The sequence below is a fragment of the Protopterus annectens genome, chromosome 7.part0, assembly GCF_019279795.1.
Source record: "Protopterus annectens isolate FY-2018-M chromosome 7.part0, PAN1.0, whole genome shotgun sequence".
Classification (NCBI taxonomy): domain Eukaryota; kingdom Metazoa; phylum Chordata; order Ceratodontiformes; family Protopteridae; genus Protopterus; species Protopterus annectens.
In genome coordinates this window covers 244,348,233-244,373,308 of record NC_056739.1, presented here as the reverse complement: position 1 = coordinate 244,373,308, position 25,076 = coordinate 244,348,233, and the positions used below count along the sequence as shown (strand labels likewise).

The window sequence follows — 25,076 nt, the reverse complement described above, 5'->3', positions numbered from 1 at the left end:
TGTCACAGGGCCAGCCTTACACTCTAGTCGCAACACGTGGCCCTCAAGCTGGCGTAGCAGATCACCAAGCTGCTGATTGAGCTCGGTACACATCATGACCTGGACCTGGCAACGGGTGACAGGTTCCTGTCCATACTAGATCCTGAGGGGGGCAAGCCGCATCCCCTCAGGTGGTTACACCCAAAAGTGGTGCAGGACTAACAGACAGGGAGATCCCGGGTTTGGCCTCAGACATGCTGATGCCCAGTGCCATGGCCAGCTGAGGTGGGACAGGTGGGTCCGCTGGGACCAGCCTTCCCAAACGTGCTATAGTGTTTAGATTTTATCATCATATGTGGGTTAGTAACAGTCAACACATTCCAGGGTTAGGTATAACAACATGCATAGATATTCCCATTAGCCCAGACACCAGATACGGAACAGGTGCATAGCAAACAGAACACATGCATATATGGGACCACACTGGTAATAAGAACAGCATGCAGGTACATTGATGGCACCATGACACCAATGTTGGAATAATTTAATATAGCACATGCATGGGAACAATTAAAATATTTATCAAACAACAGGACATTATCAGAACATTGGAGTCATTACATACCAGTTGGGGTGGGTATGTTATTTATTGTTGGAGATATGGTGGGGGGGGGTGTCAATTAGCAACTAGTATATTCCTGTAGTTCACATTACTTTCCTGGTCAGTGCTGTTATCTGTACCTTACAAGTCTTACTACACTACCCTATAGCCTTAGTTAGGACAGTGATATGGCTGTCGTCATCATTATACATGAACTGGTTTTACCTGCAGTATACATCTCTTACTTGGTATACCTGTGGAGGGAATGTATGTTAACACTAACTGTTTCTACACATACTCCCAGATTCCAAGTTGATGTTGTGCACATGGCTATCCAACTCTTTCTGCACAGAAGCTGGTCATGTGTTGACCACATGCAGGTGTACCAGGACATATTTAGAATACTGCCCTCTCCAACCTTTAGTGACTTGACACACATATATACATGCTTTCATACACAGTTATATTATGTAGCACAGTGTGGGTGACAGCGATCAGTGATACTTTATTATTCAGAGAAACTGCAACACTCACAATTCCCTACAATACTAGAGTAAACAGTACCAGTACAGGGTATAATGTTTTTTATTTCTCAGCACAGTGTTCTTATCCGATGTACCTGTGGGAGCAATGTTTGTTAGCACTACCTGAATGTTGCCACACAAAGTTCCAGATTACACATTAGTATTATGCACATACATCTCACTCTGTGGCTGTACACACTCTGGTCACAGCTTGACAACATGGGGGTGTAGATAGGACATGCTTGGCTTATTACTTGCCTAACAGTTTTGGGAGTTGCTAAAGTGACAGGTTTGTTCACATAGATGTTGGACAATCACTTGTATTCCCTGTTTGCTGGCTAAACATCTGGGATCATCCCACAGACTTACCAGGGGGGCAGGGGGACATGCAGCAGATATGGGTCCATATACTGGACATTCTGGTCTCATCTGTACAGTTGTGGTGTATGATTCTGTATGCAGCCTACTTCCACTCCCAGGATTCAGACCATGGCTGTGTCTGCTACAACTTAAACACTGTCCATCAGAGTTGTGTGTGCTATATAGATATTGCTGTATATCTCCTATCTGCTTTCTGTTCTATAATTCTCTTGTGCTTTTGCATTTTGACTTTGTATTACAACACTCTTATACGGATTTCCTAGACAGTTATATTTTGCAGGACAGTGTGGGTGACAGTGATGCATAATACCTCATTAGTCAGAGCAACTGCATCACTCACAATGCCATACAATACCAAAGTAAACAGTACCAGTACAGGGTATCATTCTTGTATTTCTGGGCACAGTGTTGGTATCTGACAGACCTGTGGGAGAAATGTTTGTTAGCACTACCCGATTGTTGCCACACACAGTACCATATTCCATATTACTATTGTGCACATACATCTCACTCTGTTACTGTACATACTCTGGCCACTGCTTGACAAGATGGGGGTGTAAATGGGACATACATGGCTTCTTGGTCTCATAAGGGTTTGGGGACTTGCTAGTGTGCCAGTGTTCTCATAGATCTGTGTCAATCAGTTGTATTTCCTTTTTGGTGCCTATATGTCTGGGATCATTCCACTGATTTCCCAGGGGGACAGGTTGACAGGCAACAGATATGGGCCACTTTACTGGACATTCTGGACATATCTGTACAGTTGTGGGGTATGATTCTGTATGCAGACTACTGCCACTGGCAGGATTCGAACCATGGCTGTGTGTGCTAAAAAAGCAACAGTTCACATCTCAGTTGCATGTGCTATTCGGGTTTTGTTGTCTGCCTTTTCCCTGTTTTCTTTCTATGTGTTTCTCAGTTGTACTAAATGGCCTCTGGGGATTACACCTTTCATATACAGGCATTCCTACATGTTCTATTTATGGTGCACGGTGTGGGTAACAGTGCTTATTACAACAGTACTATTACATGAATGCAAATCTACATCATCATATGATACCAGAGTATATGCATGCAGTGCAGCAGTTAGACCTTTATTGTCAGGTTATTACGCTTTTATTTGCGTACATACTATATGAGTCTTTTCCTGATATTTCTCTGGTGTATGCGGTACTTGCCTTAAACAATACAGGTTTTATACAGGCAATTAATTTACTAATACTCTAAGATTTATTTCCTATGACAGTACATGCAAGAGTATTATTGACCTGCCTCGCATTGCAACCTCTCCAGGTGACTGCCATGGGCCTCCTGGTTCATAACCCACTCAGTTGCAGCTGTGGAGGACATAAGAGGAATATTTAGCCATACCTATCCATAATATACATGAGCTGGCAATTATTAAACAGGTAGTGGACTGATACTTACAAACAGCTGGAACATCCCCTTCTGTTCTAGCCTCTTGGATCCACTAGTCCAAAAGGTCCCCCTTATGCCACTTCAGGTCAGCATAGTGATGCCTGACCTGCTCACCAGTTTGGGGTATGCCAGTGGCACTGGTGAGGTCATGGGCGAGACAGTCCCAGGCATCCACCTTATATTGGGAGCCCTGGCACTGGCCCTGCAGCAGTCTCTGTTCATGGTCTTTGACAAGGAGTCCTGCCATGACACTGGACTCCTGGATGCACCAGCACTGTGTCCGAAGGCACACACCCTCTCCCATTCCTGACATAGTGCCTGCAAGGGAAGCTACAACCAGTTATGAGATGTATTCCCACCTCTTGGGTTTAAGTAGGGCTGATTTCCCACACTTTTTCATGATTGGCCAGTTTTGAAAAGGCTAAGCTATGGGCAAACCTGCTTACCTGTGGTTGGCATTGTTTAAAGGGGTATAACACTGGGTATATTGAGTTAGCTGCCTTACACATTGCTTACACCTCCTAAGCTGGCCTGTGCAATGCTTAGCATTGCTTAGATTTGACTTTGCTTTATATTTCCTTTTTGGCATTGATTTATTATTCATTACATCTTATATGTATGCCTGGTATCCATGATTCATGTGTACGTACACTGTATAAGGTCGTTGTATTTTATTGGGGACTTCAACACTCTATTACAATTACACCTGACTTCTGGGCTTACTGCTGTACACCAGTTCACATATGTATGTTTTATAGTGGGTTATGGAACATATGTCTGTATACTGATTCCTTTCACGGGTTCAGTTTGATTTTACTATAGTGAAGACTTGGCTGATACCTCATTCTTCAGTACTGCTGTAATGGCTTGGTGGTTAATTACTGTGACTATAATGTATAAAGTCCTGGGTTCAAGACCTGCAAGGCTGTTTATTTTGTTGATGGGCAGAACAAGGTCCATTGGATACAGAGTGATTAAGGCACTTTTGAGCATTTGTAAACAGGTTTGCATGGGTTTGCGCGAGGGTAAGCAATGCTAACCTCCAGTTACATATGCTTACAGAGAGTTAGCTTCAATATTGTTTAACCTGTGTGCGCATTGCTTACCCTTGCGCAAATGGGCTTAAACCCACTTACTAGTGCTTATATATATGCTTACTACTGCTTATTGGTGCTTATACCTTCTTACTAGTGCTTTATTCATTATGACACTGACACATCACATGTGCATTTACTACAGTACTCCAGTTTATAAATATATGTTATTTAGTGGGTTATGCAACAAATATATTGGTCATAACATGCTTTGCCAGGGAAAATGGAATGTGATGCAGTGGGACTCAATCCGGGAATGCCTGCTCACAAGGTGAATGATCTGCCCACTACACTATTGCTATGCTGCTTCATTTGCATATATCTTCCTTGTTATCCTCTTCAGCCATTTAAGCTGCATTAAACGTAGCTAAGCATTGGGCACAGCCGCACACCTACGGTTAGCTTTAATCGGAGTTTAAAAAAAAATAAAAGGGTTTGTTCATTTTATTTCTTTATACATGCTGTTGTACATGGGGGACTGTTGGTGGGGATATGCGGACACCTATGAGTAGTCTTGCTCATTTTTTAGCCCTTTCAGCTGTTCTTCATTGCAGGGGCGTGTATATTCTGAGAGCTCTGCTCTCAGACATGCCCCTTGGAGTCTTACATGCTCCTTGTAAGATTAGGAGCTCATGCAGCGTGTCTCATTACTATGCATGGCGCACTGCCATCCTGCTCCTAAACGGCTGCTTCCATGCAGGACTAAGCTAGTCCTGCATGGAAGATTAGTAAATCTGGGAGCCTGATTGCCTTTTTCTACCAATCAAAAACAAAGTGTTAAAATCCATTGTCAAAAATGATTGTCAAAAAGTGCTGTTCCCAAACAGAAAGCTGCCACTCTAGATGGCAAATAGCATGTATGGCTGATTGACTGCTAGGATTAAATGATATACATAAACTGTTTTATTTTGTGAGCAAGCCATTAGGTTACAACAAATGTACATGATCTTGTCTGATTTTAGAAACTAAGCAGGATCAACCCTGGTCAGCATTTGGATGGGAAACTGGGAACATCTTTTTTGACAAAAGATTTTAACACTCTGTTTTTTGATTGGTGGAAAAAGGCAATCAAGATCTATTATTGGCTCTATATTCTGAATGTAAAAAAATTAAGATCTATGATTGGCTTGTTTTTAGTGTATAAGGAGTGGTCCTGAATACTAGGAATGGTTTCTTCTTTTTTGAGATTTTTTAAACTAATTTAAATATTGCATTTCATTGTGAGCATGTGCTTTGAATGGTAGTTGATTGGTTGTATGTGTTTTTTGGTGCAAAGCCTGGAGAGTATTTAAATGGAATGGAAACATTTTGTAAAAATATTCTGAGGAAGTTCTATGGTGTAAATATTAAAGAGCAAAAGACCTTTATCGTAGAAGGACTCTCGTAGTTTGTCCTTTGAAACTTGTTAGTTAATTAATTTATTTTTTTGTTTCAGTTTTGTTCCACACTGTTTTTGTTTAAATATACAAACAAGATACAGTTTGATACAAAGAAAATAAAAAAATGAGGGCTGACAGAGATTTGGAATAAAAACAATAGATTGGAATGAAAGCAACATGATAAAAAAGAAAATAGGGAAGCAATGGGAAACAGAGGAAGGAAAGAAGAAATGAGATTACAGGCTAGCAAAAGAAATTCTGAAATAAATTACAAAGTAGGAAGTAATGTTAAGACATTAGAGAAAATGACATAGAAAGGCGGAAAAAACTATACTCCTTGCCTAAGAGGTCAAAATCCAGTTTTAATAAGAAATGTGTGCATAACATCAGGAAAATATTGTAAGATGCTTAGAGAAGAGTTTATAAGTCAGTGGGGAGGCTATAGCTAGATATTCTACCATACCATAGGTAGTCACATTTAATATATTTGATGTTATTAAGGTAAAACTCATATAGAATGGCATGAATTGTATTTACAGAAACAGTTCAAGACAAAGTGCAACCATAATCTATAGGATACTTCCATTGTTACTAATACAGAGTGGTCACTAAAGAATGCAAACATTTTGTCTATCATCAAAACTAATAAAAAACATTTTATTAGAATATGTCAAAATGTTTTTTTCAGGCATTGCTGTTCAATATAGGAAGAGTACAAACATACTGGTATAGTCAATAATAGGAGTAAAACCTATTGATGACAGAGGGATTAGTTATCCAAACTCATATTTAACTCATCATCAATAAACATATAACTCAGTTGACTCCATGAATGACTGTCATTCTGTAGCTAAACATATATTACTTAAAGAAGTGTGACCATATTATATACTGTAAAGCTGTGTGACAAATGTTCAACCTTCCTTTTTACTGTACAACTCTTAGCAAACATCAAACGACCAAAGTTATTGTATGATGTGTAGCAATGGATTTTTGCAATCAATATGTTTTGTATAACTTAGAAATACTAAAAAAAAAATAGTTGAATTAATGCCTGATCCTGTGGAGGATTTCATATTTATTCTTTTATGAATTTCTTGTTGACCTTATTAGCTTCTGCATTATATTAAGAAGGTTAAATTCAAAAATGGAAATGGACAAGAAGTGTATTTTGATGAAAATGGTGATATACCAGCATTATATGAAATTACCAATTGGCAACTTATTTCAGAAGATTCCTTAAGGTATGTCAACGTTGGCATGTATAAACATCTAGAAGGTGGCAACAGTGTATTCACCATAAATCAAAGTGCTATCATGTGGAACGGAGGATACCTGCAGGTAATAAAGCATGCACATCTGCATCCTTGTTCAAATCCTTTTGGGAGATTCTACCTTTAGTTACTTTTATTAAAAATATTTGTACAGCTAAAATGTCTGTTTTATTTAGTTATTCCTAATTTGCTGGCCATGTATTTTATCATTAATTTCATATTTTTGAATCCCAGCAGATTTTCCAGTGCTAGTACCAAAGTAAAGTGAAAGTTATCAGGCAATCTTCGAAGTCAAGAAATACACTATATAGTGTCTGTTTGCTAAAAAACTCATTACACATTCCGATTTAAATACATTTGCATATCATTACAAACCAACAGGTACTCTTTCCCCATAATATTCTTTTTTGAACAGACTGCATTCAAGGCACCTCATTTTCAGTTTTTGCTGTTCACTTATTACACTTATATAATAAATTAATTGCCATTATGTAGTTAGTCGTTCATGGAAAATAAGTGAATCTCATTGTCAGCAAATACTCTTATCTTTTGCTGCCTACTTTAAAACTTAATATGATATATTACAAAAGCAGGGCAAACAGAAGTTAAACCACCTGAAAATTTTCACACATTTGTAATACCACTAGTTCTGCCCATAGCCCAACTCTTCACATACCTTACAAACATCCTTTCTCTAAATATATTACTACAACTGTATTTTTTTCCACAGAAGTAGAGCGTTGTTTTAATTTTGCAATTGGCGCAGTTTTGGCTAGTCTTATTTTTATTTTTGATTATTAAAGTTAGTTTTGCAGAAACTGATATGATTTGCATCAGTGTTTCAGCACATCTTTTGTAATATACATATATGCACAAGTTTAGGGAGTTTTCTTTTTTGCGCTAGATGGCAAAACATATCTCTCATATATCAAGTACCGTACTGCAACATACTCCAGTATATTTTATGCTGTTTTTTTTTCTGCAGATTCTTATTAAACTGAATAAAGCTATGCTGCTTGAATAACTTAAAGCTGAATATTGCTGTAGGTAGTCTGCATATATTTAATGAATGTAATGCTTTATAGGTGGCTTTGTAGTCCTGTTCTGTGGTAATCATTTAAGCTTTTTGGGCACAATTCATGATTTTTGTATATTTTTTTCATTTATGGTTTTAATACTAAAATAAGGATAGGTTCTGTTAGGATATCTATTTCTACATCTGTATATCTATATATGACTACATTATCACTGGTAGAAGAACAAATGGTAGAATTGCATTTGGTAGGAAAAAAATGGTAGAAATTGCATTTGGAAGAATCAGACATACACTAAAACTAAATGAAGTAGATTATTTCTCTTACAGGTTAGAAATGAATAAATTCTGAAACCATAAAAGGGGAAAAAAACTAAACTGAAACTGTTTTTGCAGGTGGGGGCAAGATCACTGTAGCACCAATATTTGGAGCACAATGAACGTCAGCTTATGTATGCTAACTCCACTGTCGTAACAACTTGGAGAAGGAAAAAATCTGCCAGAACAAAGAAATTACTGCTGACACACAGAAATCACACCAGCAGTGATTTCCCACAGGAAACATTGATCAGAATTCTTAACGGGTTCCTATTACCTTATCAAAAAGCTATAATATTGAATGGCTTTTCATCGAACCAGAAAAGTCAAAAGCTGAAAATAGCGAAAACGCGAATGAATTAATTCTTTACCTGGGAAAGAAACCGCTTATCCATCCTTGTGAGTTTGCCCTTTTCTCCACTGTAATGTGATCTTGCAGTTGGTATATTTAGCTAACGGGGTGTGGGGAGCACAGCCCCCACATTGGGGGTGTGGGGGAAAGCCCCCCCCACTTTGTTATGTTTAGATTAGTATGTAGTTGGTGGTAGGGCTAGCGATTTCTTTCCCAGGGAAATAATTTGCTCATTCGTGTTTTCGCTATTTTCAGATTTTGACTTTTCCGGTTCAGTGGAAAGCTATTCAATATTATGGCTTTTCGATAAGGTAATATAGACCCATTCTTAAAAATAGCATGAATAACTGTCTATAACCTTTACAAAGTAATAAAAACATCATCAGTTTTACCCAACACAAAGAAAAAGTATCATGAAGAATAACACATACTCAGCAAGTATCAGCTATCTAAACCACTTCTCAACATTTAAACAGAAATGTGACCAGTACATTTTTACCAAATGAGAGTTATACCAATTGTTTCTACTAAATATGATTCAATAAATGACAATTCTGCCAAGTATACTACAGCCATATATTTTTCATATCTAGCTATATACCTGTATCATTGTAATCTACATTACACACACACACACACACACACACACACACACACACACACACACACACACACACACACACACACACACACACACACACACACACACACACACACGTGTGTATGTATATATATATATATATATATATATATATATATATATATATATATATATATATATATATATATATATATATATATATATATATATATATATATATATATTTATATATTAAAGAAAACACTTCTGAACCAATTAAAATAAAAAGGGCTTGGAGAAGAAATAAAATTACAAGAACCTGCAGTTTATTTAGCGCTTTTGTTTTTTTATCATGTAGAACATCTTCAGAATACTATAAAAATACTTTTATTCAAGAAAATATAACTACTAAGGTGTCAGTGCAACAAAATAACATATTAAATAAACAAATAAAAGTAACAGAAGTGAAAGAGCTAATAAAAAATTTAAAAGATAATAAAGCTCAAGGACTGGATGGAATAATTCCTGAACTATGTAAGATTTTTCCTGAATATATAATAAAGAAAGTGATGAGTGTCTTTACTATGGTTAAGCAAAAATATATAATATCCCCATCGTGGAAATACTCAATTATCCCCCCATATTTAAACAATGTAAGGTCCCAAAATCTTGTGATTCATCTAGGCCAGTTTCATTACTAAACACTGATTATAAAATTTTCATGACTAAGAAAATATTACCTAATCTAATACATAATGATCAGACAGGGTTCATTCTTCATAGAAAAGTACAAGATAACATTATTAGATTACTATCATTATTAGACATAGCATGCAAATACAAACAACAACTAACTATTATCAGCCTAGACATAGAAAACGCTTTTGGTTCTATTAGTTGGTCTTATCTATAAAGAATTCTGATTGGTTTTGAATTCTCCTCAGAGTTTGTCAACTTATTAATGAAAATTTATAGTGGGGCGGAAGCTTATATGAAAATTGGAACATGTCTATCTTCGCCACTAGAAATCCTCAAGGGAACTAGACAAGGTTGTCCTTTGTCACCATTATTGTTTGCTCTTTCAATGGAACCTTTTGCTACATATATCAGAAACATGCAAAATATAAAATGCTTTCGAAATAATAAGGACTATTGTCCTAAGATGCAATTATTTGCTGATGATATGTTGTTAATATTGGGTGATATTGATGGTTCTTTGCATGATGTTATAAATACCGTAAGCAAGTTTGAAAGAATTTCAGGGCTTAAATTTAATCATAATAAATCCAAAACATTACTAATTAACAAATAGATCAACAAAAAACTAAGAGAGAATACCCTGTTTAATTAGGAGAATGATGTATTAGCATAGTTGGGTGTCAGTATAAAGAGTACATGGAAAGAGTCTGTTAAACTAAACTACAATAATTTAATAACCACCATTAGTGAACTAATCAAAAGATGGAATAAGATGTTCTTCACAATGGAGGATAGGTTCTTTTTAATTAAAATGATAATTTTACCTAAAATGTTGTTTTATATACAGTCGTTGATACTACCCCCTCCAAAAACTTATTTAAAAAATTAGATTCAATGCTACTTAATTTTTTATGGTCCCCCTTAAAACCTAGGATTGCATATAAATGGTACATTAGAACTTGGAACAGTAATGGGATAGCATTCCGTAGCTTTGATCTTTATTCCAAATCAGTTATAATTAATGTAATATTACATTGGATCACACCTACCTATATATCTGGCTGGAAAATAATACATGACATTCATATAACTGATGTCAGAACTATAGAAAATCAGTTTAAGGAACCATATGGAATAAGTAAAGTTCATTGGCTTCTACATGAATTTTGTTTATTTAATAAGAAGTTTGATCATTTTTCTTATGGAATTAATCAAATATTTAATAACTTTAAAAATATAATTGATTGTAATTACAACATTAAACAATTTCTATTTCTTATATTCCCTATAGAATACTCCTCTGATTCCCAAGATTCTGTCAACATCAATGCAATGCAAAAATTAAAGAAAAATAACCCAATATTCTGGCATCAATTTATTGAAAATAAGAGTATTAAACCACTAAACTTACTTTTGTGTGGTTTTGATAATAGTCAAGACATTTGGTTGTTTATACATTCGTTACGGCAGTTTATAGAAAACAAAATGAGAGTATCAATCAACCTAGAGACTGAATCTATACCTAGTTTGATTCAGCTTTTTATTAGGTGTTTTGAAAAGACAGATAATCAAAAATTAAGTATCTCACTTATCTATAAGATACTAAGAGAAGACACTCTAAAGTTTGACTCAGATTTTTGGAATAACTATGTAAAGATTAATAGAGAACAAATATCTGATGAATCCAAAAAATTGTTATTCTATTCTACGTATGGTACCTCTTCTTCATTATATTGGAGATTGCATACATGGAAATTTATGAATAATAGTTTCTATACTCCACATAAAATAAATCTTATACTCAAGAACAGTGAAAGTAAATGTTGTAAATGTGATGAATTACTAGAGGCCAGTTGGGTTCACATGTTCATTGAATGTAGAAATGTTGTTCAATACTGGAAAGACCAGATATTTTGTAAATGCTTTATGGTCTGATAACTGTCATATTTCTTACTCGCTAATCCTATTCAATGTTCCTGTACCTAATGTAATACCTAAATCTCAGATTCAGTTACTCTGGTCAATTCTTGCAATTGCCAGAAAAGTTAGTACTTTGAAGTGGAAAAGTAAACAAGATTTGATGTTTAAAGATTTTATTAATTTAGCAAAAATTGTTCGTAAAAAAGAACTACAAACCATTTGCTATAGAACTCATAACATTACTCATAAAGAAAAAATACCATGGCAAAAATTGGGAAACCTTTTGTACAAATACTGATAACTTCTCATGGATAAAATGATTGTTTATCATGGAAGAATGTAAATATTGTAAATAGTTTGTTATTGTTTTATTGTATTTGTTATATGTACATTTGCATATGTTTATAGTGAAAACAAAATAAAAATGTTTTTTAAAGAAAGAATACTATCAAAAGTTAAGAAATACAGAGGTTTAAATAACACATCTAGGAAATGATTAACTTGTGTCAAGCAATAAAACAAGCAGTTTTCAGTGTCATAAAACATGTAATGGTAGTGAAACTCAATAGGCATGTGTTAAAAACAGTAAGAAAAAAATACAAGTGGTCACACATTCCACCATAATGCACATTTTAAATTAAAGTTGTCATTGATACCAGGTGGAGACTCTTCCCCCAACAGAAGCTGGCAATGTAACTCTTTTACTTTGAGTAAAGTATTGTAATCACCCATGAAAGGTTGCAATCACAAAAACCTGAAATTTTACAAAGTTAGAGCATAGTCTACTGTGTTTACTTAAACCATTGCCAACATCATGAGATCTAATAGCCGCACAGTGCTCTTTAACTCTTTCTGATAATATGTGGCTAGTTTTTCCTATATAGAAAGCTGAGCAGCAAACACAAACAGCTGCATATAATACTACTGTGCTGTGGCATGTATAGTGATTGTAAAATGTAACAGTGTAATTACAGTGTGTAAATAAATAAGAACCAGTGAGGATGTACTGACAAACTACACGGTTATTGCACATACACATGCCAGCAGGTGCATCAGCAAAAACATTATCAGACAACAGAAAATGTTGGTCTCTGTTTTCAAACATCATTCATAATGTCCTTGTTTTATTGTAGGAAAACGAGTATCCATTGCCCAGTACACCATGCACTTCTCTGTTAGAGGAAATAATGTTGTAATTCTTTTGCAAAACATCCCTAATTCCTGTCATGTCTCTACAGACGGGAATAGGGAAACTGCTCCATCTGTCTATAGAGTGTGTGTTCATATGTGGATTAGGAGAGAAACCAAGCTTTAAAATATGTTGAAATCTGGAATTCCTATCCACTGTGACTTCAGTTGCAATATGATCAATCAAGTCAGCAAGATAGTGTCTTTGCAGGAAACATTGTTTAAGGAAAGCAGCTTCTTGAAGAAAAATAGCATTATCACTTACTAAACGGGACAGACAGATGAACTGGCTTTTAAGAACATTCACCTTATTAAAGAAAAGGTGTTGGCTTTCATGAAGTCCAAGAAATTATTTCTGTAGGTGTTTTTACAGTGGATGTTAGCGACAAATCTGTTGCTGGTTTTATCCAGTGTAATAGATGTGTCTAAAAAAGACACAGTATCCTCACAGGCTGAAATTTCAAATTTAAGGAACTCAATGCTACTAGATAAAGAGTGGATGAAAGTGTCCAATTCTGTTTTGGTACTGTCCCATGCAAAAAAGACATTGTCAATGTAACGACAATACACATGAGTTAAGTACAAGATTCGCATTTGCAGGGGCCATTTTTGACCCCATTGGCACACCTTTAATTTGTTGGTACACACGGCCATTAAAATGGAAGAAATTATTGTTAAAACTGCAGAAATGAGCTGCATAATGGTTTCAGTACCCAGTAGAGAAAAATGTGCATACTTTTGCAGATATAACTTAACATTAGACATGCCTTGTTTGTGTGGAATATTTGTGTACAGTGCAACCACATCTAAAGTTACTAAGATACATTTAGTCACATCAAGGTCGGATATAAATAAATCATTCAAAAAGGCCCAGGAGTCTCACAGGTAAAATGTAACCTTTTGCATAATAGGATTCAGTGTAAAGTCTACAAACACTGATATCCTTTCCATTTTCATACGTTTGTTTGAAATAATATGAATGAAATGAGGGTTGGTGGGATCCTTATGAATTTTGGGGATTCCAAAAAGTCTACCAAGAGATGGACTTGCAACTGACATAAAATGGTAATCATCTGCGGTGATATGATGGTCCTGTTTAAGCTTAAAAAAAGGTTGTCCAATGTATCAAAGCATTCATTGACAAAGTCCACATTAACTATTTAAAAGAAAATCATTAGTCATCAGGTCAGCTTCAATTCTGGGTATATAATCAGTTTGTTTTATATATATATATATATATCATATCTCAATAGATATAGATATATAATATTCTCAGATTAACTGCTTCCTCTAGTTTTGCAAACACTTTTCTTGTGTGTATGTTGTAAAAGAGATTTGATTAACAGCTTTGGTACAGCAGATGCCAAGCAGACAGGGAGTGGACTAAAGACCCATGGCGCACTTGACTCTTTCAGGGGGTTGTCAGGAATACGCACAATTGCAGACACATGTTGTGATGTGATTTCTCTGATGCAGACCAGGGAAGTCACCACTTATGATTCAGGGAAGAGGCAGAGCATGCAGGTATGCCCTTTGTGGAAGTGAAGGCTGTAGAACATTAACATTATTAATGTTTTGACATAATCCTAAAGGTTATAAAAGCTGTCTTTATGGTATGTAAGGTTCTGTAGACTGGCAAGATTTCATATGCATATCTCAGCACCATAGAGGTCAACTCAAATGAGATAAAAGCAGCAGGAATGGTAATGAGTACAATGTAATTCAGAATGTTTTATAAATGTGCATTAAGGCACATGTGGATTTGCATGGCATAGATAATACCACACATCCACTGGTGGGATTAGAAATAATCCTGTATCTAATAATATTCATATCATATGACACACATTGGGTGTCTTTTGTTCATTTAAAATGGTCTGATGGACTTATATGGAAGTTCATTTTTAAAGTAATCATATTAAAGATACTTCTATATATACAAATGCATTTTGATGTATTGTAGTCCTGCTATACCTGGTTAGATATGATTCTGAAGGGTTGAAGAATGTAAGAGACTGAAGAATTAAATGCAAAAATAAATTGCTGCAGCTCATTTCAGAAACCAAGATGGTGAAATCTGTAAAGCGCTGACCTGGTATTCCAACCTGCAGTCTGAACAGTCTGCAGGACAAAGCAAAAGATTAGGAGTATTGATAACTGTCCATAACTGTCCATAATGTTAGATCCTGGTCATAGCCAGTTTATCAAAACTTAGCAAAAACAATGTCCTCTTTCCAGAGGGGAAAAATAATCCATTTAAGAGATTCAGCAGATCTTTATTCAACAAAGTATGAACATTTTTGCTTTTATATCCAGTATCTTCTCATTGCTCCATTTGTATCCCTTTTCATAGCCTACAAGGTCTTCTTGAATGAGTCTATCTTCTTACAGTTCACTAACTAGTCTGGTAGCCTGTTGAATTTCTCCAGCAGTCTTTCTTTTAAGCACTTTCTAATGTCTAAGTTAAACTTTGTGACTTTAATGCAGTATGCATGCTATTCTCTTCCATGTCTCTGTTTTCCCTTGAACGGTATTCTGCCAAAGTGTCCTTTAAATATCCCAGGCCCCATACTTTGTCTTTAGATTGTTAGCTATCCTTAAGTAAGGATAAGTTTATCTCTATTAAGTTGTCCTCCGTTTCTTTTATAATCCTGGGAGCTTTCCCCTGGATGTTCTGTATGAGTTTGACATCATTAGCCTTGGCTAGGCACCAGAGCTAAACACATTTATAACCTCAATGGGTATCTCTAAAAGGGTGATGTAGCCTCTCTGTTTTGGAAACTATTCACCTAAGTAAAGAGGACAGCATCTTACTATCCATGCTTACTATTTGTCCTGTGTGACTCATTTTTGCTATAGCTACCATGCTAATATTTTTTCTTGAATTGTACATTTTAGGATCTCCTTTCCAACTAAGTATTCTACTCTGAAATTACTGAATCCTAAGTGAAGCAGTTTATATATTCTTGAATTAGAAATATTTTATATTTTTTTATTAAATATCTCAGCTGGGCTTGAAAAAGTGAAAATTGCAAAGTGTTCTGACTTTCTACTTGTCTCAACTATTTAAACTTCTCAAGAATGATACCTTCCAGACTGTCCTTGGTCCAAAACTGTGGGACTCTCTCACTTCTTTTGTTAAAGTCATTCTTTTTGCTTCATTTTCCATTCACAAATAAAATTACATTTCAAAATTCTAGGAAAATGCAACTACTATGTTTCTGGTTATATAACAATCTATTCATGCCCTTCTGCCATCTACATACCTTGCTCTGACTCTATTTTGAATGAAATCCTTTCAGCATGCCATCTCTGATTACCACTCTATATATAATGCATATGTATAGATTGTACTTTTTCACTCAAACTGTATATAATATAATTTATTTATTTCATCAGCTTTATTATCCATAAATACCATCCCAAGTGAGTGTCTTCAAAACTGAAACTAGTTCGGGATGATTGACATCATAACGGGCCTTTCCTATTTGTCCACAACAAGTGGCAATCAAAAATACTGACACCATTTTTGAAATCCCGCAACATCTTTCTTGGTAGTGCCCTTGCCTTCTCAAGTGATCCAAAAATCACCCAAGTGAGGCATTTCCTTCCTTCTGTGTGAGCAGATATTCATATTTGGTGCATGGTAGTTCCAAACGTAACAAATGGTGTCCTTAGTGATACTGGGATAGTAATACTCAAGATGTTTTAAAAGGGGATACTAGTTTCATGGAAGAAATTTGTTGTAAACATGTTAGCCAATATGTACAGTGTTATTTGGGTTTGAACTGGGGGGGGGGGGGTCTATTATGAAATTGTTAGAAGCACTTTTGGGAGTTACTTCTTAGTTTTCTGTTATAACTGAAGAATCACTTGTAGTTACCCTTTTCTGCAGTTGCTAGTATAGATGACTGGTCTTTATGGTTACATTTAATTTCTTAGTGAGGTTGTGAGATTCTGACGTGACAAGGCATTTTTTTTTATTTACCACCCTGTTAGATTTTGTATTGGACTGCAAGGCCAATACTTTTATTGAAATAAGCATAAAAATCATTAGTGTTGCTGGCTGCATAAGCACAGTCAGCTGTGAAGCTGAATGTAGAGACTTCCTGACATAGTTGTATGAGGATGAGGTCTGATTTTTTGATGTGCACATTGAGACTAGAATGGGTTACCAAGGGAGTAGACATTTTGAAGATCAGGTTAACTATATTATGGTCAGACTTTACAAATGAAGAACCAACCATGGAAGAGGAGCACACAAGGGCAAAGTTTATGACTACCAAGTCACGAATGTTTATACCCTTGTGGGTTTGAGGGCAGTCTGATCAAGGGCATTTTTGTTTACCATATCAGACAATTACTGAGCATACCCAACATTGGAAATTTTGGTGCTCCAATCAATATAAGGAGAGTTGAAGTAACCAAGGATTATTAGAGAAAGCTTAGTCATAGAGATCTCATCTAAGAATATCAGGAATTTATAATGGTCATCAAGAGCCATGGAGAATGATTGACAGCATGCAAACACTTCTATATCTGATTTCCCTAAAGTGAACTGAAATTCAATAAGCGTATGTGAGGGGAGTTCTGGGTAACTGTTTTGAAATAGTATTATCACTGATGAATGAAGAGACTATGTTATGGATATCAATGGATCTGAATGTGTATAGCTATTGAAGAAGATATATACAAAAGTATTGCTGAAATTAGGACAGCTCCATTAGCTAACGGAGTTGTCCCAATTTCAACTATAGAAGAAGCTATATACAAATCTATAGCTGAAATTTTTGATAGCTCTATTAGCTTAGTGGTAAGAGTCATGGTTTAGCAAATAGTAGGTTCATGGTTTGACTACCAAGACAGGCCATTCAGCTTTTACATGGGAAAGCAGTTTTATATATATTTTTTTATTTTATTTAATGATGTAGTAATTAATATTTGTTAATCAGGGTGGTGTAGCTGGTTCAAATTCCTGTTGTCAGTGGAGATATAAGGTGAAAACCCCGATTTAAACACAAGTCTCCCATACGGTACAGTCACAACGCAAGGTAATGTAATGAAAGCACATAGGGGGAGATCATGTAAATTATCCAATGACTGGTCACTGATATTCCAAAATGAGCACATTAATTGTTCAGCCCAATCAACATGTCTGTTGTAAATCCTAGCATATACCAGTGGAAAAAGGTACAGTTGCCCCAACTCTATTCCATTGGTATATACTGTAATTTTATATTCTCTTTTTTTTTTGACAAAAAAAAAAAAAAAAAAAAAACATAATCCGGACTCTGACCATAGCAGAGAGACATGACGGAGAAAATACTATGAAAAGCAGGTACATTGTTCAAAACTAAAGACACATACCTGATTTTTTTTGTATTTCCTCCATTCTCTCTCTCTCTCTCTCTTATCCCTAAACTGTCCGACATTTTATTTTTGTATATATAAACAAAAATAGAGCAACAGAGACCTTCTTTTCTGCATCGCTTCCTTTGTAAAGCACTGATGTACTGGGTATGGAAGTCCCATACGCATGCACAGTACATCAGAAAAAGCACCCAGATACTCAAAAAACATGGAAGAACAGCACTGCACTGGTATGCAAAAAAATGTATTTAAGAAAAGTAAATATTTTCTATTAAATAATGTCATTGTATAATAGCAATAACTGACCCCGTGGTTGTAGTATATTAAGATTTACCCACAGTTGTCTTTATTTAATCACTCGGGCTTCGCACTCATGATTAAACCACAACAACCATGGGTAAATATTAATATACCACACAGATGTTGTTGGTTATTTCTTAAGTAAAATACATACCCTTAATAATAATGTATCAGTAATGACTAATTACTATTCAATTCTGACTTCTTTTTTAAATGAAAAAGTTTGTTTGCCCTTAGCTCAGTTTTGCTAAACACTGCTAAGCCAAGCTAAGCAATGCTTAAACAGGACCTGTATGAGCAATACTTAGCAGTGCTCACCTCTGCTTAGCTGCCTTGAGCATTACTAAGAAATCTCATTCTAGGTAGTATTCAACCCAGCTAAGTGGATTTGCACACTGCTAAGCACTGCTCAGCATTTGCCACCTTGAGCACTAGTCAACTCAGCTTTGTGGGTTTGTGCACTGTTCAGCTTTGCTAGGCATTTTTTAAAATGGTTCAATGATGGCAAAGGGAGGGAATATGGCTTTATTTAAACCACACAGGCAGTGATACTGGCAGGAAAGTGTTGAGGTTAAACTACCAACATAACAATTGCAACAAAACCCAAATTAAAGGTCATCCTGCTAAATGCTAAGAGTCTAAACATGAAACTGCACTTATTGCAAACAGTCTTAACCATGGAAAATGCTGACATCTGCGCAGTCACAGAAACTTGGCTCAAAGCTGTGGAGAGGACCCCAGCCATACCTGGTTAATCATACTATCATACATTCAGACCCAAACTGTGGATAGTAAAGCCAAAGGAGGTGGAATTTCAATATATATTAAAGACATACACACCTCCAAGCTGGTCAAACTGTATGACACACAGGAGACACTCCAGGTGGAGTTAACTATTGGCAAGGCCCTTATACAAATCATAGCTAGCTACCAGCCCCCAAATCTGACTCAAGATGCCCAAACTGCCTATCTAGACCTCTTTGATTCTATCCAGATTCAACCCTTTACCCTGATCCTGGTTGACTTTAACTACTCAAACATAGACTGGAAGTACTACTCATGCCAGAACACAAGTGGCTAGAGATTCCTCAATTTTGTCAATGCAAATGCTTTGGGACAGCTAGTCAATGATGCCCCCACATAATGTGATAATATATTGGACTTGATATTAATCAACATGATTAACCACTGCAGCATCCCTGCAGTATCATTCTCCCTTGTAAGATCAGATCATAAAGTGGTCATGTTTGAAGTCACTATCTCCCATGACTCCCCTCTAGCTAGTGTCAAACAAAAAAACTTTTCTAAAGCTGATTACAGCCTCTTGAGGGATGGTATAAACAGCTGCACAGCCTCCTCCCCATTTCTAAGAACTGACACCAGTATCAAAAACTATACCAAATTTCTATATGAACATTTATATAGATGCATGGAATCAGGAATACCTGTCAGGACTAAATCATCCTCCGCAAGGATGACTAAACCTGTCTGGTGGACATCTGCAATAAATAAACTCTATAACAAAAGAAAAAAAGTGCTGTCCAGGAGCAAAAAGGAGCAAGTGCCCAATTGGAAGCAATCTCTCTTTAGCCTAAACAAGCATATAAGAACATTAGTGAAATCCTCCCAAGCAAACTTCGAGTCCAGATTGGCCACATCTACTAGAGGCAATCATAAGGCCTTCTTCACATATGTCCATAATCTCAAAGGGAGCAGCCAGATCTGTTTATAACTCTTGGTCAAGGACACCACATATACAAATGTCATAGATATAGAAAACCTGCTGGCTGACAGATTCAGTGAAAATGTCACCCCTCCGCACCCCCATCAGTAAATCAGGACATTCCCAGTAACTGCTCCCTTCCCCTTATATATAGGGATCAGGCCATCACTGCTCTCTTAATGTCAAAATATACAGCCTCCATGGGACACAATAACATCCCAGGCTATATCCTACATGAACTCAGGCATGAGCTCTCAGCTCCATTGGACACACTATTCAACCACAGCCTGAGCACTGGCTTCATCCCAGCTGCATGGAGGACAGCCACTGTCATGCCCCTACACAAAGGTGGAGCATCCATTGACCCAGGCAATTATAGGCCCATCAACCTGACTACCCTGATCTGCAAGGCCATGGAATGCATTATCATCGACCTAATAAATAAGGACATTGGCAACCTCCAGATGCTGCACCCCAGACAGTTTGGTTTTGTCAAAGGGAGATCACGGCTGTTAAACATGGCTGACATCTTCAAAACAGTCACCAAAGCCACAGACAAAGGGATGACAGTGCCCACTGCCTACCTTGACCTAGCTAAAGCCTTTGACACTATTCCACACTCAGGCATAATACATAAACCCTTCTAGCTAGGTATCAGACCGTATGTTACCAGATGGGTAGGTAACTGGCTTACTGATAGAAATCACTCAGTCAAAGTAGGGGAAGCCACCTCTAGAAGTAGACCCGTAACAAATTGTATACCCCAAGGATCAGTCTTGGGGCCTCTACGTTTTTTCCATATACTTGTCTGAGGTGCAAGCCATAACCAGTGGTCTGTGGCTGACCAATTGTGTAGAAGATTGCAAGCTGGGTGTTGTCTTACATTCCCCTAGTGATGTGAACATCTTCTAAGAGGGTCTTACCCAAAATCATGAATAGTGCCAGAAGCATGGCCTCAAAATGAATACCAAGAAATGCATCATTATCCCCAATGGGGAAATTGTCATCCCCCAATACTTATGACATAAATAATAATGTACTAAGCATGCACCCAGTTGTGAGGGAGATGGGCATCCAGGTTAACAGCAACCTGACCTTTGACCACCACATTGCCTCTGTTGTACAGAAGGCTGCCTACATGGCCCAACTCATAAATCAGGGTACGTCATCCAGGAACAAGGAGGTCATAACATCCCTGTACTTTTCCTTTATCAGTCCCATTACTGAGTACAATGCCCCCTTTGGCATGTATCTTGCCATGCACATGCAGTGGTTGGAGAGACCACAGAGGCACCTGACCAGGAAAATCCAGGGTCTCAAACACCTATCCTATACAGATAGGCTAAAAGCTGTGTCCCTCTACTCAGTCTCATGCAGACTGCTCAGAGGTGACCTGTGTCTGGCATACAAGGCCATGTCCGACCCAGCCTTGATGGAGTTGCTGCATATCCGTAAGACAAACTATACTCGCACAACCTGCACGCAAGGCCTTATCCTGGTCCATGACATGAATAGAACTTATTTGTGGGATAGATTTGTGTCCCAGTGATGTGGCCGACTGTGGAATAGAATCCCTCTCCATGTCATGCAGAGTACCTCTCTAGGCTTCTTCAAGAGGAACCTGGATGACTGGATGGGAAACAGAACATACACCCCTGGGATCCGACCTGTGTCTCTGCTGGACAGGGAAAACAGGTGCTGACTTTGAAGGAACATGGGCAAAAGTCTTGGTTAGGCCTATAAGAGCCTCCTCCAGACCAATAGCCTAGTATCATCCTATGAACCTATGAACCTATTACCATAGATCTTTGCTGTAATTATTTCAGACTGTCCTGCAATGTTGTCTGAAATTGTTCCCTGTGAGTCTGAACTCTGTAGTTACTGTATTGATTGAGTATTATTTTGTTCCTTTATTAGTTATTATTAAATATAGGTAAACCTTTTTAATTGTGTCGGGTCTGTATAGAACTAAGTAAGCTCTTAGAGTATGTGCATGTGTATTCAATGACTGAATAGCCCACTCCAATAAGCTCGGTGTTGGGACACTTACCATTTGGCTAATAGGCACATCACACAATAGGATTCATCACCCTTTGGTAAGCGCTCTACAGTAGCTGATAAAGAGCTAGATTGTGGCAGTCAGAACTACCTTTAAGTGTGGGCGAAAAGGGGCCATAGCTGGTAAACCTGTGCCAGCCTTTCCCAGGAGTATGTGTGTGTGATTCATAAAAAAATCTCAAAGTGTGTGTGTGTCAGCTACATGGGCAGGGAAACAAAGCACAGGTCGGACAGAAAGGGTGATGTATGTTTTTGCTTGGGTGCTCTGCTGAGATGTTAATCATATATCTGTGCCAGTGGACAGCCTTACTGGGGATCTGGAGAGAGAGGGAGAAACCAGCTCCAGACTGACTGTGATCTCTGTGTGCTCCAAAGGGTAATTGTACTTTATTGTGTGTGTATTTGTCATCCTCCCACTGTGTATGTCCCTCACTGGTGGTAGTAGTGAGGATTGAGGCTCCTTGATAAATGGGCCATTGCAGGGGCATCCCACTGACAGTACGTACTGGTGGATACAGCTGGCATATCACATCATGTACTATCCTTGAGCCTGTCTCAGTCTGCCAGATTGTCTAGCTCTCCCTGACCATTCCTGACATATTCTGGCTAGGTCAGTGTGTATACCACACCTGTATCTGAATGCTTGACACCAATGGCTAGCATATCTGGTTAAGTCCCTGCAGCAGGACAGCAGGTTATAGGTACTAGTAGTGAGGGGATGCTGGTTCTGGCTCAGCAGCAGTGCATATATACTGAGCATGCAACGTAAGGGAATGGATATGGTACCAGATATTCATGTACCATTACTGTGTCCCCAGGGGTCTGGTATGTCACAGACACATTCCCCAAACTCTGTGGGCAACCATCATGTATTGTCCACATGGTGTGTGGGAATACACATTTGTCTGGCAGGGAGGTCTACATCTATCAGGCACATGTACCTATTTTGCAAACATCTGGGTACTGCAGATGTCAGACACCTATGAGTGGGTCACCCTACACAACATATGCATTGCTGTCTGTTACTGTGTACCCCAGAAGTTCCTGGAATGTCCACATACACCTGTAGTAGCACTCACCTATTTGTCAGATGTAGGCTGGATGACATGTTACAGTAACGTTGCCCATAGGGGACACTGAGCGGTTGATTGCAGTGATGTCTGTGGACATATAACAACACAGTCTGTCACATCAGGTGGGCCATATCTGGTAGTCATGGCACCATCTCAGGTTACTAGGCTATGGGCCATGAGCATACATACACTTAGCCCACATGTTAGCACATGCTTATGCAAGGCAGCATCCAATGTTCCCATCCAGCAGAGAAAGGGGTGGTATCCCAAGGGTGTATGTGCTGGTAACCATCCAGTTGCCCAGGTTATGTCTGCAAAGGTTTAGGTAGCTACCCTGCCTGATGTGGATAGGGTGCCCATTCCACCATAGGTTGCTTGTGTGCGACACATATGTGAGGTGCCCACAAGGCAGTCCAGGTCACTCACCGGGTTGAGTGTGTGTGTGTGTGTGTGTGTGTGTGTGTGTGTGTGTGTGTGTGTGTGTGTTACCACAGTGGACATAGCCTGCAGTTGTGCAGCAGTGACAACAATGTGGTGACTGTAATTGTCATGCATGCCACAGTGACATAACTCCTAAGGAGTATGTATGACACCGGGTAGAGGGGTAGAGGGTTGGCATTATACCCTAATACCAAGACAGGCCATTCAGTGTCTACAATGGAAAACATGTTTATATTAATGTTAATTTTATATTTTTATATTAATGTTACATTTATTTACTGATACAGTTACTGACATTTGCAAGGAACATGTGCCAGACATCAAGAAATATAAACTGAATGCATTTAGTGTTCATCAAAAAGGTCAAGTTTAAGCATAGCTCAGCAGTTTTGCACAGTGTGGTATGGTGCTCACCAATGCTTAAATGAAATATGAGGTATCAAGGTATATATAGCACTCTAAGAGCAGATTCTCACTGGCTGAATCATTAGGGCACTGGGACTTGTACATTAGGTGCAAGGTTCAAATCATGACCATTCAGCTTTTTACATGTTACAAGGAAATGTTGTAAATGCTTTTATTTGTTTTGTATATATTATAAAATGTTAACTGTGGTGGTCCAGCTTGACCAGAAGCCCATTTGCAGTGGAGACCTGAGTATAAAATCCCCAGTTACACACAAGTGTCCAAAACTATTACAGTTACAGGAACAGATAACGTAGTTAAATGCATACATTTAGGAGATATAATAAAATAGATGTACCTATGAATGAAGTAACATTACTGAACAATAAGTTACAGTACTGTTGTATATACTTAAGCAGTAATTAGCTTGCTATGTGAAGCTAAGGCCAGCAACAAAATAATGAGACTTGGCAAGTCTCAAACCCTGAACTCTCTGCACCAAAGTCAGAGTATTCCACCAGTATGCCAAGTCAGTTGTCTGCATTTGCTGTTTATTTTGAAATATATCATGCAGTGGAGTAATGTAACATTAGGGAAAATGTATACCCTCACCTAGTATTGAACTCAGGACCCTCACCATCAAAAAGTGAGGAACACACCACTAGGCTAAATCAGCAGTGGATATTTAGTGTTCATTTTTAAATTATACTTGCAGTACAATGATGTAGCATTAGGGGAACAACTGCAACCCTACCAGGTATTAATTTCAGGACCCTCTGAACCAGAATCAGAGCAACACACCACTATGACAACTAAGCTGTAGGGAATTACCCCTGTTCCTGTACATATATCATAAGTCACAGTGATGTAACAATAGGGAAAACATACACCTCCGCCCAATATACAAACCTGAAACATCCGAACCAAATCTCATTGCAATATACCAGTACGACATCACACCTCTG

At 37.6% G+C, this 25,076-nt stretch overlaps 1 protein-coding gene across 1 annotated transcript in view; it reads left to right on the top strand.

Annotated features, from left to right (window-relative positions):
- Positions 1 to 25,076, top strand: part of LOC122805928 (extracellular calcium-sensing receptor-like) — a 121,605-nt gene that overhangs the window by 47,846 nt on the left and 48,683 nt on the right. Inside the window, exon 2 of the mRNA XM_044076172.1 lies at positions 6,491 to 6,621. Within this exon, the coding sequence (XP_043932107.1) occupies positions 6,491 to 6,621 (131 nt within the window). The remainder of the gene's footprint in view (positions 1 to 6,490; positions 6,622 to 25,076) is intronic.